Source organism: Sus scrofa, chromosome 12 (genome assembly GCF_000003025.6).
Source record: "Sus scrofa isolate TJ Tabasco breed Duroc chromosome 12, Sscrofa11.1, whole genome shotgun sequence".
NCBI lineage: Eukaryota > Metazoa > Chordata > Mammalia > Artiodactyla > Suidae > Sus > Sus scrofa.
This window is the reverse complement of record NC_010454.4, coordinates 5,801,963-5,816,493: the sequence shown is the minus strand read 5'-3', so window position 1 is coordinate 5,816,493 and position 14,531 is coordinate 5,801,963. Positions and strand designations below refer to the sequence as shown.

At 60.9% G+C, this 14,531-nt stretch overlaps 2 protein-coding genes across 5 annotated transcripts in view; both read left to right on the top strand.

Annotated features, from left to right (window-relative positions):
• LLGL2 (LLGL2, scribble cell polarity complex component) overlaps positions 1 to 7,428 on the top strand; it is a 37,100-nt gene extending 29,672 nt beyond the window's left edge. The window contains exons 11-26 of one of the 4 annotated variants that reach the window (XM_021066626.1): positions 1,488 to 1,705; positions 1,792 to 1,859; positions 1,999 to 2,154; positions 2,236 to 2,338; positions 2,729 to 3,021; positions 3,128 to 3,278; positions 3,600 to 3,750; positions 4,410 to 4,526; positions 4,623 to 4,789; positions 5,091 to 5,355; positions 5,579 to 5,732; positions 5,969 to 5,997; positions 6,225 to 6,272; positions 6,450 to 6,492; positions 6,610 to 6,671; positions 6,869 to 7,188. In XM_021066626.1, coding sequence (XP_020922285.1) covers positions 1,488 to 1,705; positions 1,792 to 1,859; positions 1,999 to 2,154; positions 2,236 to 2,338; positions 2,729 to 3,021; positions 3,128 to 3,278; positions 3,600 to 3,750; positions 4,410 to 4,526; positions 4,623 to 4,789; positions 5,091 to 5,355; positions 5,579 to 5,732; positions 5,969 to 5,997; positions 6,225 to 6,272; positions 6,450 to 6,492; positions 6,610 to 6,671; positions 6,869 to 6,876 — 2,033 coding nt within the window. In that variant the 3' untranslated portion in view covers positions 6,877 to 7,188. Of the gene's footprint in view, positions 1 to 1,487; positions 1,706 to 1,791; positions 1,860 to 1,998; positions 2,155 to 2,234; positions 2,339 to 2,728; positions 3,022 to 3,127; positions 3,279 to 3,599; positions 4,527 to 4,622; positions 5,356 to 5,578; positions 5,733 to 5,968; positions 6,273 to 6,449; positions 6,493 to 6,609; positions 6,672 to 6,868 lie in introns of those variants that run through there. The other 3 variants (XR_002336991.1, XR_002336990.1, XR_002336992.1) reach the window with 3 other exon arrangements.
• Positions 11,358 to 14,531, top strand: part of MYO15B (myosin XVB) — a 34,998-nt gene continuing 31,824 nt past the window's right edge. Inside the window, 1 exon segment of the mRNA XM_021068071.1 lies at positions 11,358 to 14,164. Within this exon segment, the coding sequence (XP_020923730.1) occupies positions 12,084 to 14,164 (2,081 nt within the window). The 5' untranslated portion in view covers positions 11,358 to 12,083.

Sequence of the window (14,531 nt, the reverse complement as noted above, 5' to 3'; positions counted from 1 at the left end):
CAGATTAGTCTCAGCCTAAAGGGGGCAGATCCGTGCCGTTGGGTTTAACACCCACCTGGCGGAGGCAGAGGGCCCCTGGCTTGGACATCCTTGTGGGGTGGGGCAGGGAGCAGTGCGTGACCTGCAGCTCAGCCAGGCCAATGAAGAAGGCCTGGGTCAGCTTCCTAAACTGGGTGACAGGCAGGACCAGAAAAGGCTGGTGTTGAAACCAGTGAGGAGACCTGGCGGGAGATCTCCCCAAACCCCGAGACCCCCAGGGGAGGCCCTGAGCTGTGTTCCCCCAGCCTCGCCCGTGGCCCTTTGGAGGGGAGTCCAGCCCGCTTTCCTCCCTTCTCAGCCTCTCGCTCCTCACACCTGGCAGCGTCTCCGGGAGCAGGGCCGGTGTGGGGTGGATTCTTTTCCATTTTCTACCTCGACGATGATGCCGTCTGCAAACAAAGACGGTGTGATTTCTTCCTTCCCAACCTGCATCCTTGCCGTTCCTTTCCTTGCCATCCTGTGTGAGCCAGTACTTGAAAGGGAGTGGTGAGAAGAGGCGTCTGGCTCTGCTCCTGATCTCAGTGGGAAAGCTTCAAGTTTCTCACCATTACGTACTACCTTAGCTGTAGGTGTATTTTATTTTATTTTTTGTGTGCCCGCAGCAGATGGAGGTTCCCAGGCTAGGGGTCGAATCCTGCACCACAGCAACACCAGATTCCAGCCTCGTCTGCGACCCACACCACAGCTCATGGCATCGCTGGATCCTTAACCCCCTGAGCGAGGCCAGGGACTGAACCTGTGTCCTCATGGATGCTAGTCAGATTTATTACCCCTGAGCCATGACGGAAACTCCAGCTGCAGGTTTTGTAGATGTTCTTTATCAAATTGAACAAGTTCCCCCTCTATTGCTAGTTTCCTGAGAGCTTTTATCCTAAATGGATACTGGGTTTTGTCCATTTTTTTTTTTTCCTGCATCTATTGCCATGATCATGTGATTTTTCTTTTCTCGCCTGTTGAGAAATGGATCGCATTAATTGATTTTCAAATGTTGATGTAGCCTTACAAAGCTGGCATAAATCCCACTGGGTTGTGGCATGGAATCCTTTTTCTGCGTTGTTGGAGTTGGAACTTGCCTTTTTGTTTGCTTTTGTAGGGCCACACTGGCGGCATATGGAGGTTCCCAGGCTAGGGATCTAATCGGAGCTGTAGCCGCCGGCCTACACCACAGCCACAGCAACTGGGGATCCGAGCCACATCTCCAACCTCCACCACAGCTCACGGCAACACCAGATCCTTAACCCACCGAGTGAGGCCAGGGATCGAACCCGTGTCCTCATGGATACTATTTGGGTTCGTTACTGCTGAGCCACGCCAGGAACTCCAGAACTTGTTTTTAAAGTGCATGTTCCTTGGCTCCAACTCCAGAGCTTCCGGTTCCGCAGGGCCAGGCCGGGCAAGCTGCTTTTTGGTGGCTCCTGCAACCCCTGACCTTTGGCCTGTCCCCACAGCCTTTGATGACCCCTACGCCCTGGTGGTGCTGGCCGAGGAGGAGCTGGTGGTGATTGACCTGCAGACGCCGGGTTGGCCGCCGGTCCAGCCTCCCTACCTGGCCTCCCTGCACTGCTCGGCCATCACCTGCTCCCACCACGTCTCCAACATCCCCCTGAAGCTGTGGGAGCGGATCATTGCCGCCGGCAGCCGGCAGAACACACATTTCTCCACCATGGTATGCCCGGCCCCCCGCCCAGCCCTGCGTGCCCCCCGCCCCCCAGGGCCAGGCTCGCTGCTGACCGTCTCCGTTGTCTCCCGCAGGAGTGGCCCATTGACGGTGGCACCAGCCTGGCCCCGGCCCCGCCCCAGAGGGACCTGCTGCTCACGGGGTAGGTGGCGTTGACGGTCCGCTCCTCCCGCCTAGTGGGATGTGTAGGGTGGGAGCAGAGCCCAGAGGGGTGCGGGCCAGGCACGGGCACCCCTGGCCCGGCACCCCTCTCACGGGTGGCAGGCGGGCTCTGCCCACAGGCACGAGGATGGCACCGTGCGGTTCTGGGACGCCTCGGGCGTCTGCCTGCGGCTGCTGTACAAACTCAGCACCGTCCGGGTGTTCCTCACCGACACAGACCCCAGCGGGAGCCTCAATGCCCAGGGCGAGGACGAATGGCCCCCGCTCCGCAAGGTGAGGCCCGGGGACCACTGGGGGTGGGTGGGCAGGCCACGTCCAGCACTTAGGGCCACTCACGGGCCTCCCTCCCCGTCAGGTGGGCTCTTTCGACCCTACAGTGATGATCCTCGGCTGGGCATCCAGAAGATTTTCCTCTGCAAATACAGCGGCTACCTGGCTGTGGCCGGCACAGCAGGGCAGGTAGCAGGCTGGGCTGGGTGTGGGGAGCAGGGGAGGAGTGATGGGGTGACTTCGGGCAGCTTCCAGGCCCACAGGCTTCCTTCTCAGCTTTGGAGGGCAGCAGGAACGGGAACCAGCCTCCTGAGCACCCACTAATGGTGTCACCAGGAGCATCACCTGCCCCTGTGGCTCTGACTTGTCCTGAACGGAGGTTCCCTGATCCCACTAGAGGAGGCCTTTGGGATGCTCGTTTCTCCTCCAGAAACGAGAATTAGGGGCTGTGGTTGGACACGCCTGCCCCTGGTGGGGCCCTGGGCCCTGGCTCCTTTGCTGTCCATGCCACCAGGGTCCCTGAGGTCCTGCTGTCCCTTGGTGCCGGGGGTTTCTCAGCCCATCTGCCGCCCCGCCCAGGTGCTGGTGCTGGAGTTGAACGACGAGGAGGCGGAGCACGCGGTGGAGCAGGTGGAGGCCGACCTGCTGCAGGACCAGGAGGGCTACCGCTGGAAGGGACACGAGCGCCTGTGCGCCCGCCCGGGGCCCGTGCACTTCGAGCCCGGCTTCCAGCCCTTCGTGTTGGTGCAGTGCCAGCCCCCAGCCGTGGTCACCTCCTTGGCCCTGCACTCCGAGTGGCGGCTCGTGGCCTTTGGCACCAGCCACGGCTTCGGCCTCTTTGACCACCAGCAGCGGCGGCAGGTCTTTGTCAAGTGAGCAGCCCGCCCGGGGCGGCCGGGGCCCAGGTCTGGGATTGGCACCTGGATGGGCAAGGTCCCTCGCACCCTGGTGGCCCTGACAGCCCGAGGTGCCCCCTAGGTGCACGCTGCATCCCAGCGACCAGCTCGCCCTGGAGGGCCCACTGTCCCGCGTGAAGTCGCTAAAGAAGTCCCTGCGCCAGTCCTTCCGCCGGATACGGCGCAGCCGGGTGTCCAGCAGGAAGCGGCGGCCCGCCGGCCCTCCCGGAGAGGTGAGGCCCGGGCCGGCCACTGGCTAGGGCAGGGCTCAGAGCAGCCAGCGGCAGGTCCCACCTCCCCCGCCCACCCCTGACAACTTTGGCCAAAGGCACAGGCTCTGGGCTGCCCTGCCACCCACCAGCCCTGTGACCTCCCATCTGTCACGCTGCTTCTCGGTGCCTCGGCTTCCCTACGTGTGAAAGGCCGTCCCTGTAACGCCTCAGGGTCAAGTCCTCAGTCAGTAGTAGAGGCAGGTGGTGGTGGGGGCGGTGGCCGGCCTTCCCCGGGAAGGACCGCTCTCGAGCCACCCTCAGGCCTGGCCCGACCCACGGCAGGGGCAGGAGGGGAGCACCAGGGCAGAGCGGACTGGCCTGCAGAACATGGAGCTGGCACCGGTGCAGCGCAAGATCGAGGCCCGCTCGGCGGAGGACTCGTTCACGGGCTTCGTCCGGACCCTCTACTTCGCGGACACCTACCTGAGGGACAGTGAGTGGCCGGCATGCGGGCGTGCTGGAGGCTGCTGCCTGCTGGCCAGTGTGACCCTAGGAGGGAGGGGTGTCCCCTTGTGAGCCGGGGCGGGTGGCGGGGGACGGGACGGTGCCCCCCGGCCTGGCTCTTTCCCTCCTCTGGCTGGATCTCCGAGTCCGGGCGCCCTGGCTTTGTAGCCAGGCTCCACCACTTTCGAGAAGCGTGACCTTGGACATGTCACTGAGCCTTTCTGGGTCTCAGCCTCTCCCCCTGTAAAATGGGAGAATGGCTTCCTCCTAGAGTGTCTGTGAGGGTTGGGACATGCCACGGGCCTGCTGGTACCCAAGAGGCCCTAGCGAGACTCCCTGGCTCTTTCTCCCCTGCTGCCCTCCTGCCAGTCTGCTGCTGCATCTCAAGGGCTGAGCTGTCCTGGGTTCGGGATCGTCTACCTGGGGCCCTGGGTGGTCGGAGAGCCTTTCCCGTCGACACCCAGCAGGTAGCCAGGGCCCACAGCAGCTCCACTTGACAGAGGGAGAGGTCGAGGCTTGCAGAGTTTGCTGGCTTGACCTTGGAGTCAGAGACGTAGTGAGCGGCAAGGCCAGGAAGCAAGCTGAGGTCCCCTGGCTCCCCTGACCCCCAGAGCCAAGGCTTAGATGTAAAGCTTTACCTCCTGGCAGGCTCCCGCCACTGCCCCTCGCTCTGGGCGGGCACCAATGGTGGTACTGTCTACGCCTTTGCCCTGCGGGTGCCCCCTGCCGAACGGAGAATGGATGAGCTGGTGCGAGCAGAGCAGGGTGAGTGCTGGGACCGGGGAGGGCGCGGGCGGGGTGCTGTCTCCAGCCCCGCCCATCGGCCAACACCAACCCCACTGCCCACCTCCATCCCCGCAGCCAAGGAGATCCAGCTGATGCACCGAGCGCCCGTGGTGGGCATCCTGGTGCTGGATGGACACAGTGTGCCCCTTCCCGAGCCCCTGGAAGTGGCTCACGACCTGTCAAAGAGCCCGGACATGCAAGGAAGCCACCAGCTGCTCGTGGTGTCGGAGGAGCAGTTTAAGGTGCCTTGCAGGAGGGGGCGGGATCCCCCGGGGATCCTTGGGACATCGCACAGGCTCAGACCCTGGACCGTGATGACGGTGGCTGGGACTCACTTGAACTTGTGTTTGTAGTTGGTGTGTGAGGGCTGCAGAGCTTGGAAAGGGTTGGAGCAGGCTTGGCAGGGAAGTTGGGTGGAAGCATCTGGCAAAGGGCCGGGCCCAGTGGCAGCACTGGGCAGGGAAGCGAAAAGTCCTCACGTGGCTGGAAGAAGCACTGCAAACTGGTCTGGCCGCGGGTGTGACCGGCTGCCCTGTGCCCTAGGTGTTCACGCTGCCCAAGGTCAGCGCCAGGCTGAAGCTGAAGCTGACCGCCCTGGAGGGCTCGCGGGTGCGGCGGGTCAGCGCAGCCCGCTTCGGCAGCTGTCGAGCCGAGGACTACGGGGAGCACCACCTGGCCGTCCTCACCAACCTGGGCGACGTCCAGGTGGTCTCGCTGCCCCTGCTCAAGCCCCAGGTGCGTTACAGCTGCATCCGCCGGGAGGACGTCAGCGGCATCGCCTCGTGCGTCTTCACCAAATATGGCCAAGGTGTGCAGGTGGCGGGCGTGCCCGGGCCTCTGCGGCAGGGGGGTTGGGGGCAGGGGCTGCTGGGAAGGGCAGGCAGGGGCACTGCGGCCATGGCCAGACTCCTCAGATGGAGAGCTCTGGGAGAGGCTCTGGCCCCTGATCCCCCCGGGACGGAAGCTCTGTCAGCAGCCACAGGGCACAGGACACGCAGGCCGGCCTCACCTGCCGGGCTTCTCGCCCCCAGGTTTCTACCTGATCTCACCCTCCGAGTTTGAGCGCTTCTCTCTCTCCACCAAGTGGCTGGTTGAGCCCCGGTGTCTGGTGGATTCAGCAGAACCGAAGAACCACGGCCGGCCCCGCAACGGATCGGGCCCTGAGACGGCCTTGAGCCAAGCCAGGTGAGGAAGAGGACAGGTGGCCTTTGTCCTAGGCCCCTCCTCATCCCCCGTCCCGGGTGCCCATGGTGGGGGGGGGGGGTGTGGGGTCCCCTTCCCTGTGACCTGAGCCTGCCCGCCCGGCTCTGGCTCTGCTCTGGCCTGCCCGCCCTCCCGTGCAAGCTGCTCAGCCTCGTTCTTCCCGGGGAGCAGGGCTTTCTCAGCCGGAACGGGGAGCCTTACCCTTTCTCCCCCCGCAGGAACTCAGGGAGCCAGAGTGACGGAGACGGTAAGCCAGGCCTCTGGGGCCAGGGGCGTTCGGGGACAGAGCACACCTGGGCCCAGACCTGGGGGTGGAAGGGGGAACTCCAGGGGAGCAGGTGGTGTTCGGGCCGGAAGTAGAAACGGCTTCCCTTCCAGTCCTGGGCTCTAGGCTCCAGCCGCCCCCACCGCATAAGCAGGGGGCGGGGGCAGAGGAGGGCCCAAGGCTCGCCTGACCTGGCCTCTGCCTTCCAGAGAGGAGGTCTGGCCCAGTCATGGAACACGCGCTGCTCAATGATGAGAGTGAGTGGGGGCAGGAGCTGGTGGGCTGGCAGGAGGCACGTTGGGGCGGGGGGGGGCGGTTCTTGGAACACCGGGGTAGAAACGAGGGCCGTTTCCCTGGGTGGGGGGACGCTTGGGTCTGGCCCTGGCCCCTGCTGGCCTCACCAGGCCTCTGCCCCCCCCCCACGTGCCCTGCAGGGGTCCTGAAGGAGATCCAGAGCACCTTGGAGGGAGCCCGGGGGTGAGTGACTGCCCAGGCTTGCCAGGGTGGGCCCCAGGGTGCCAGGAGAGGGCTGGGAATTAAGGTCCTTGTCTGGAGTCCCCGTGGATGGTGACTGTACTGTCTTTGGCCACGCAGGAGCTCTGGCGATTGGCATTCGCAGCGAGTGGCCGTGGCGTACAGCCTCAGCAATGGGGGAGGTAGGGGCTCTGGGCACTGCTGCCCGGTAAGGGGGGCTCCTGGGGAAGGATAGGAGGAAGAGCCCCTGTCCCACTCCCCAAGACCCTTAGGTCCACGCCAGCCCTGACCCATCACGTGACCCCGACGGCCTGAAAACCTCCGTGTCTGGGCTCAGGCGGGTGACTCGGACCCTGAGCTGCTCTGTCTCCTTCCGCAGCGGAGTGAGCCGGACGCGCATCCAGGCTGCACAATGAACACACACTACTGAGGGCTCTTCTCAGGCACTGGGCCGTGCGGGGGCCGGGGGCTCCCCCAGTTTCCACCCTGCTGCTGCTCCTGGCCTCGGGAGAAGAGGGACCCTGGGCCCCGGGGGCTGTCCCTCCCCGGGGCCTCGACTGTCTCAGTCCTTTCTCAATGTTGCACAGTTTTTAACCCCTCCGCCCCCTTTTTTTGTAGTAGGCTGGATTTTAAATTATAAATGTAAACTGCCTCCGGGCGAAAAAGAGTTTTTAATAAACACCTTATTACCTCTTCACTGGACTGGCCCAAGGACTTTAATTTTTAAATTGTGCAGAGATTTTTCCACGGAAATAGAAATGACCCTTAGCTGGTCCCTCGCCTTTGGCCCTGGGGTCCGTCCCCTGGCCCAGGCTGGTGCTCAGGAGAATCTGTTTGGTTTTTTAAGCTATTTGAATCAGATCAAACTGTGTTTGGTTGTGTCTGAACACTATATGCCTTTTCTCTCTTTGGGAATAAATGATAAAACAGTGAACCGAATTGAGTCTGTCTGACTGCATACCTGGGTCGGGGACAGAGGGAGGCGCCTAGCTGCCCCCGTGGCTGGCCGTGCCTCGCTCAGAAGCGGAAGACACCCGTGGCCTCTTCCAGACTTCGGGAAGGACTGCGGGGTACTGCGGGGGTGGAGGCAGTGCCCGGAGGTCAGGGTCCTTTATAAGCCAGGGGTTGATATTACTGGGCTACCTTTTCTCTCTCTCTCTCTCTCTCTTTTTTTTTTTTTTTTGGCAGCACACATGCAGAATTTCCGGGCTAGGGATGGAACCTGCACCACAGAAGCGACCTGAGCCATTGCAGTGACAATGCCAGATCCTTAACGCACTGCATCCCAAGTGAACCCCCTGCCTGGGCTACATCTTTGTTCACCTGCCTTCATTGAGCACCCACGATTTGCCAGGTGCTTGGGGACCAGAATTGGCGAAGGGACTAACGGGTCCCCGCCCTTGTGGGGCTCACGGTCCTAACAAGCGCAGGGAGTGTTAGGAGGGCAGTCCAGGGGCCTGTGAGACAAGTGCCCCGGCAGGTGACCAGGAGCCGGCTGGGCAGACTCTTGTGCAGGGAGGATGGAGGGAAACAGCAGCATCGGAGGAGCTGGTGTGCTTGCCCTGGGAGCGAGGGGAGAGCTGAGGGTGGCTGGCAGGAGGCGAGCTGAAAGGGCAGGGGCACCAGGAGCCTTATGAGGATGAGGGCACTGCCATGTGCCAACAGAGCCACCCTGGCCCGAGTAGGGGAGGGGCATGCTGGAAGGATAGGCTCAGGGAGCTGAGGGGGGACCTGTGGGATTCTTCAGATCAAGAGTCTCTGAATTTTGGAGAGTTCCCATAGTGGCTCAGGGAGTTATGAACCCGACTCGTATCCATGAGGATGTGGGTTTGATCCCTGGCCTCAGTCAGTGGGTTAAGGATCCTGCATTGCCGTGAGCTGTGGTGTAGTTTGCAGACACCGCTCAGATCCCGTGTGGCTGTGGCTGTGGCTGTGGGGTAGGCCGGCAGCTGCAGCTGGGATTCCACCCCTAGCCTGGGAACTTCCATATGCTGTGGATACCGCCCTAAAAAGAAAAGGAGGAAAAAAGAAAAAAAGTGTGAATTTTGGAACTTGGGCCTCCAGATATCCCTCGTTTCTCCTTAGAGGAATACTGGGGGCTCACTGAGATGGATCCCCAAGAACCACCAGGAGTGAGAGGGACAGTTCGCCAAAAGAAGAAAAATGCTGTCCTTGGAAGAAGCAAAGGGGATGCTGGACAGAAAAAGACAAAGCCACAGAGGGGTGGGGGTGGCACAGCCTCTATAAGACAGTCTGGACTTTATCCTGAGACAGTGGAGGCATCCGAAAGGCTTTAAGATGAGACCTATGCTTCGAATGACCACTGTAGTTTCTTTTTTTTTTCCCCTATTTTTGGCTGTGCCTGTGGCATGCAGAAGTTCCAGGGTCAGGGATCAAACCCACGCCACAGCAGCGACCTAAGCCACAGCAGTGATAGCACCAGGTCCTTAACCTACTGAGCCACCAGGGAACTCCAAGACCACTGTAGTTTTGATCCTAGCAAATGACTTACCTGCTCTGCATCAGTTTCACCTAGGAAATGAGATGGACATAATGTCCCCTCGTGATCTTTTGTGAGGTTCATCTCAGCTCACGGGGTGGGGGTGACCCTGTCAGGGTCCGGGGAAACATGCTAAGAGTTCGATGCATTGCTGTGAGCTGTGGTGTAGGTTGCAGACGAGGCTCTGATCCCGTGTTGCTGTGGCTGTGGTGTAGGCCAGTGGCTACAGCTCCGATTAAACCCCTACCCTGAGAACCTCCATATGCCACAGGTGCGGCTCTAGAAAAGACCAAAAAAAAAAAAAAAACACTTAGAACAGTACCTGGCACAAAATAAGCCTGAAGTATCAGCAATTTAAAAAAAAAATTTTTTTTTTCTTTTGGTCTTAGGGCTGTACCCGTGGCATATGGAAGTTCCCAGGCTAGGGGTCAAATCGGAGCCACTGGCCTACGCCACAGCCACAGGGGATCCTTAACCAGGAGCGAGGCCAGGGATGGAAGCTGCATCCTCATGGATGCTAGCAGGTTCGTGAACTGCTGAGAACTCCTGGAGACCGTGATCAATGCCGTGTGGTCAACCACTCTGTGACTCTGTCACCCTGTTCTGCTTTTTGCAGGTGACCAAGCCCTCTGAACATCGCTGTCCTTTGCCTCAGTATCCATGGTGGGGAAGCACAGCTTACAGACTTTCCCCAGTTTTATGAGTTACGTAGTAACCGCTGTTACCCCTGAGCTTGTGTTCCTTTGGGACAGCAGCTTCCTTCTCGAAGGCTGCTTCCTTGGGCAGGCAGATGGCAAAGGCCAAGTCATTTTCAACTCCTTGCTCAAACCAGGCCTCCTGGGTAATGTGAGCCCTTGCGGCAGCTCCACCCAGGTCCGAGGCTGGCTCCAGGAGATGAGCAGAAAGTTGGTGTAGGGCAGACCTGAGCCAGCTGCAGAGCTTTCCAAGGCAGGTGCCACAATCTGGAATGTTGCCTCCCCGTTCTGATTCTGGATGGAGCTGCTGGTGAGGAGAGGCCAGAGTGAGTGGTCAGCAGAGGCACCTGAGTCCTGTGGGGCAGGTCACAGGCTCTGGCGGGGGTACCACATCTGCTTCCATCCTGGGTGCCCCTGGGCCTGCCCTGCAGCTGCTGCCTCGCCCTGCGGCATCCAAACAGGCTCATGACTCCTGCTGGGGTAGAAACAGATCCACACCCAGGAGTTCCTGTTGTGGCTCAGCAGTAATGAACCTGACTAGAATCCATGAGGATGCAGGTTCGATCCCTGACCTCGCTCAGTGGGTTAGGGATCCAGTGTTGCCGTGAGCTATAGGGTAGGTGGTCGATGAGGTTCAGATCCCAAGTTGCTGTGACTGTACAGCTCCAATTAGACCACTAGCCTGGGAATTTCCATATATTGCAGGTGTGGCCCTAAAAAAAGTCAAAAAATAAAAAAAAAGAAGAAAAAGAAAAGAAGTAGATTCACACCCAATAGAAAGATGAGTAAAGGATGAGAAAAGAGAGGTCTCGGTGGAGTTCCCATTGTGGCTCAGCGGAAATGAATCTGACTAGTATCCATGAGGACGTAGGTTCGATCCCTGGCCTTGCTCAATGAGTTAAGGCTCTGGCGGCATTGCCATGAGCTGCAGTATAGGTCACAGATTCGGCTCTGATCTGGCATTGCTGTGGCTGTGGCGACATAGGCAGCCACGGCTCCGATTTGCCCCCAGGCTGGGAACCTTCATATGCTACGGGTGCAGCCCTTCAAAACAAAACAAAACCAAAAAACGGCATTTGAGATTTTGTCATGTCTCAGAATGGCAAAAATGTTAGGTAACACGACGTCTGGTGCTGCGTGAAAGTGATGGTCACCTATTTCGTTGGTGGGAATGCATCTTGGTACAACGTCCATGGAGGAAAATCTGAAACTCTCCAAATTACAGATACACATACCTTATGGCCCAGCAATTCTACTTCTAGGAATTAATTCTACTGGGACACAGGTGAAATCAGTGCTGTTTGTAATTGAAGCAAAAGATGTGATGAAATCAGCATCCATTTCAGATGTAAAATCTGGGAACCTACATCAATTTTTTAAAAGCCAGTTGTCTTACCAGCAAAATAGGTTCATTCAGGAGCAGGAAAGAATTACAATTTGGGACAAGAATTATGACAGCTCTTCTAAAGCAAAGGAGAGGAAACTTTTCTTTTTTAGAGCCAGCACCTGGGGCACATGGAAATTCCCAGGCTAGGAGTCAAATCGGAGCTACAGCTGCAGGCCTGTGCCGCAGTCACAGCCATTCAGAATCTGAGCCACAGCCACAAACTACACCACAGCTCCCAGCAACACCAGATCTTTAACCCACTGAGTGGGGCCAGGGATAGAACCCACATCTTCATGGATACTAATTGATAAGTTACCAAGTTACCACTGAGCCACAAGGGGAACTCCCAGAGGAAACTGTTTTATGGAGGAGAAGGGGAATTTGGGAGCAGCTGATATATAAACAAAAAGACAAAAAGTCCCTTGGAGGAAAACTGGGAGCTGGTAGTAGCTTTTCATTGGCTTCATTTGACAGTTTCTCATTGGCTGAGCTATTGCCAGGCAAACAGAAAATCCTTCTTCCTCCAGCTGGTGGTGATAAAATAGCCTGATCCCAGCCTTGTGGAGCAGTAGAGGGCCAAGGGAGGAGAGTGAGTGTCCCCAGAGCATCCCACCCCCCCACGAGGAGGATAGCCCAAACAGGTTCCTTGGGCACCTCTCACCCCCTGCTGAAGGAGTGAAGGGGAGCAGAGCGTGGGCCCCCTCGGTTTGACACGGTACCAGCCTGGCCAGGCTGACTGCGACTCCCAGTGGCATGATTGCCCTGTCCACGGCCTTTGTCCGCAGCTGCAGCTCCTTTTTCCTGGGCGGCCTCCGCTCTATTGTTGGCCGAGGGGGTCAGGACCCGCAGCCACCTGCATTATTGATGCGCAAGCGTAAAACGGGAGACGCGGAGGCGGGTAGATTGAGCCTGTAGCTCCAGCCGGAGCAGGACGCGAGCGGAGCGCCTGTGGTGTGCGCCCAGAGCTCCCACGGGCAGCCTGATCCTAGGGAAGGGGAGAGGCCGAAAAGTCATGGGCAGGAGAAAGGGCAAGGCGCCCCAGAACCCGGAGGGGTCCAGGAGGCCCGTCTCGGGGGAGCGGGAATCCGGGTCGGCCAGCGCAGACAGCGCGCCCAGCCGGGAACGCCGACAGGGCCGCGGTAAGGCCCGCGGGGAGAGACTGCTCTTGGAACCTGGCACCGTGGGAGGCCAGGAGACCCCCGGCGGCCGCAGGAAGCCCACCGTAGAGGAGGACAGCGACTGCAGACGGCCAGAGGCTGGGCCGCCCCCGGAGGCTGCGGGGAGACAAGGCAGCGCTCGGCGTCGGGGATGCGGGCCTCAGGAGAGACGCAAACCCGGGGACGACCGTGGGGGGGCCCTGGAGGAGCGTCTCCCCCGAGAAGGGAGGACACACGAGCACGACCGCCGCAGAAGGAGAGGGAAAGGGCGAGGACGCTCGGCTCGGCGGAGTCGCCCGGAGACCCGGAGCCTCAATGGGGACACGTCAGGTGGAGACGGGGTTCGTTCTTGCCCGGACAGCGAAGCCCAAGAGGCCCAGGAGAGCAGCAGCCAGGGCGGCGGGGCTCCGGAGCTACGGCCCAACTCGGAGCAAACGGACGCCGGCTCGGGAGGCACTCAAAGCGGTCCGGAGTCAGGGCTGGAGGCGCCAGGAGAGTGCCCGAGTAGCGACGGCCTGAGCAGCGACGCCAGGGACAGCGACAAGCCCCCTGCCAAGCCCCGGAACCCAGAAGGTGGATCGTCGGGAGCGAGGCCCCAGGGAGGGACAGAGGATTCTGGGACAGACACGGACTCAAGCGTGGAAGGGGCCGGGCCTGGACGGAGCGCACGGGTATCCCCAGGAACAGCAAGCCAGGCCAGTGAGGCTGAAGAGGCTGAGATGGGCAGAAAAGCCGCGGCCTCCAGTTTCCCCGAGGGCAGCCACGCGTGCCTTCCCCGGAGCTCGCGGGCTTCTCGGGACCCCAGGCCGGCCTGGGACGTGAGAGATAGCGAGGTGCAGCCAGAGGCTGGGCCGACGGGGGCCGAGCCTGGAAAAGCCGAGGCCTTGACTGCCCAGGGTCAGCACCACCAGGTCGGAAAGGTGGTGGGGAAGGTGCAAGGGCAGGCAGGTGCCAGCGAAGCGGGAGCTGGAGTTGATGGGCCCAGGGACTCAGCGCCACTGGCCGCCCTGGTGGCGCTCCGTAGGCTCCGCGGGAAGCCCCCGCCAGCCCCCGCTCCTCAGGCCGCGGGTGTCCGAAGCTCTGGCCTCAAAGAGCGATTCCTGCGCGCGGCGAGGGCCCTGGGCCTTTTGCGGTGGCTGCGGCTGCAGCTCCGGCCGCAGGAGGGCGAGGCGCAGGGGGCGCAGGGGGCGCAGGGGGCGCGGCCGCGGGCGGGCGAGGGGCGGGGCCGAGGCCGAGCGCCGGGGCTGCGGCGCCGTCTGGTGCTGAGCCTGGCGGGAGTAACGAGGCGAGGGGGGCGGTCGAGGGCTCCCCCTGGCGGCGGCTCGAGCTCCCAGCCGGTGGTGAAAAGCCCAGCCCTCGACGACCCTAATGAAGAGGTGACTCCAGATCCCAAGTTCGCGGTCGTGTTCCCTAGGATCCACAGGGCAGGGAGGGCGTCGAGCAGCCAGAGCTCAGAGGAAGTGCCCATGGACGCCCCCGCTGGGGAGGGGCGCGTTCGGTCTTGTGCGGGGGCTTCCGGGGACAATGAGGGGCGCTGGGCACGTGGAGAAGGGGTGGCCGGGCCCCACCCCTGCTCTGTTCTTAGCCCAACTCCCCCAGACGAGCCCTCACTCAATGAGAGCAGCTCCAGCAGCGAAGCGGAGCCCGAGATCTTGGAGGCCGAGGCCCCGGTGCACTGGGCTCAGAGTTCCGACCCCCACGAGGACCCTGGGCTTGGCACTGAAGCACTGCTGCCGCGACTCACTTTGGAGAGAAGCCCAGGCTCCTGCAGGTCCCTGAGGGATCGGTGGGAGCTGGAGGATGAGGCTGAGGAGGCCCTGGAGAGGGACCTGGAGCTGAGCCTGGGGCGGGACCTGGAGGCGTCACCCTTGCCTGGTGCAGAGGGCCAGAGCCTCCTGGATGACCTGGAGGACACGGAAGACCTGGCCCTGCTGCGGTGAGTGGGCGCAGCTCTGAACCTGCCATGCCTGGGTCACATTTGCTCATATCCTGTCCTACCCTAGTTTTTATGAATTGTATCCTTAGAAGGGATGTGGCTTCTCAAAAGGTTATCTGGCTGGAAGGGGCGGGTGAGGGATGGGAATAGGTGCCACTTATGCCTCTAGTTGGCACAAAGCTTCCCTCTGGGTCAGCAGCCTGGTTCTGCTTGTAATGCCCACAGGGGCTGGCAGGTTGCTTAGCAACCAGCCCCTGTGTTATGCCTGGCCTGGGAGAGGGTGCATGACTTGGTAGAAGTGTCCCTGCAGCCAGTGGCACCGCTAACCCGGCCCCCCTTCTGCCCACCGCTCCCTGCTCCTCCTCCC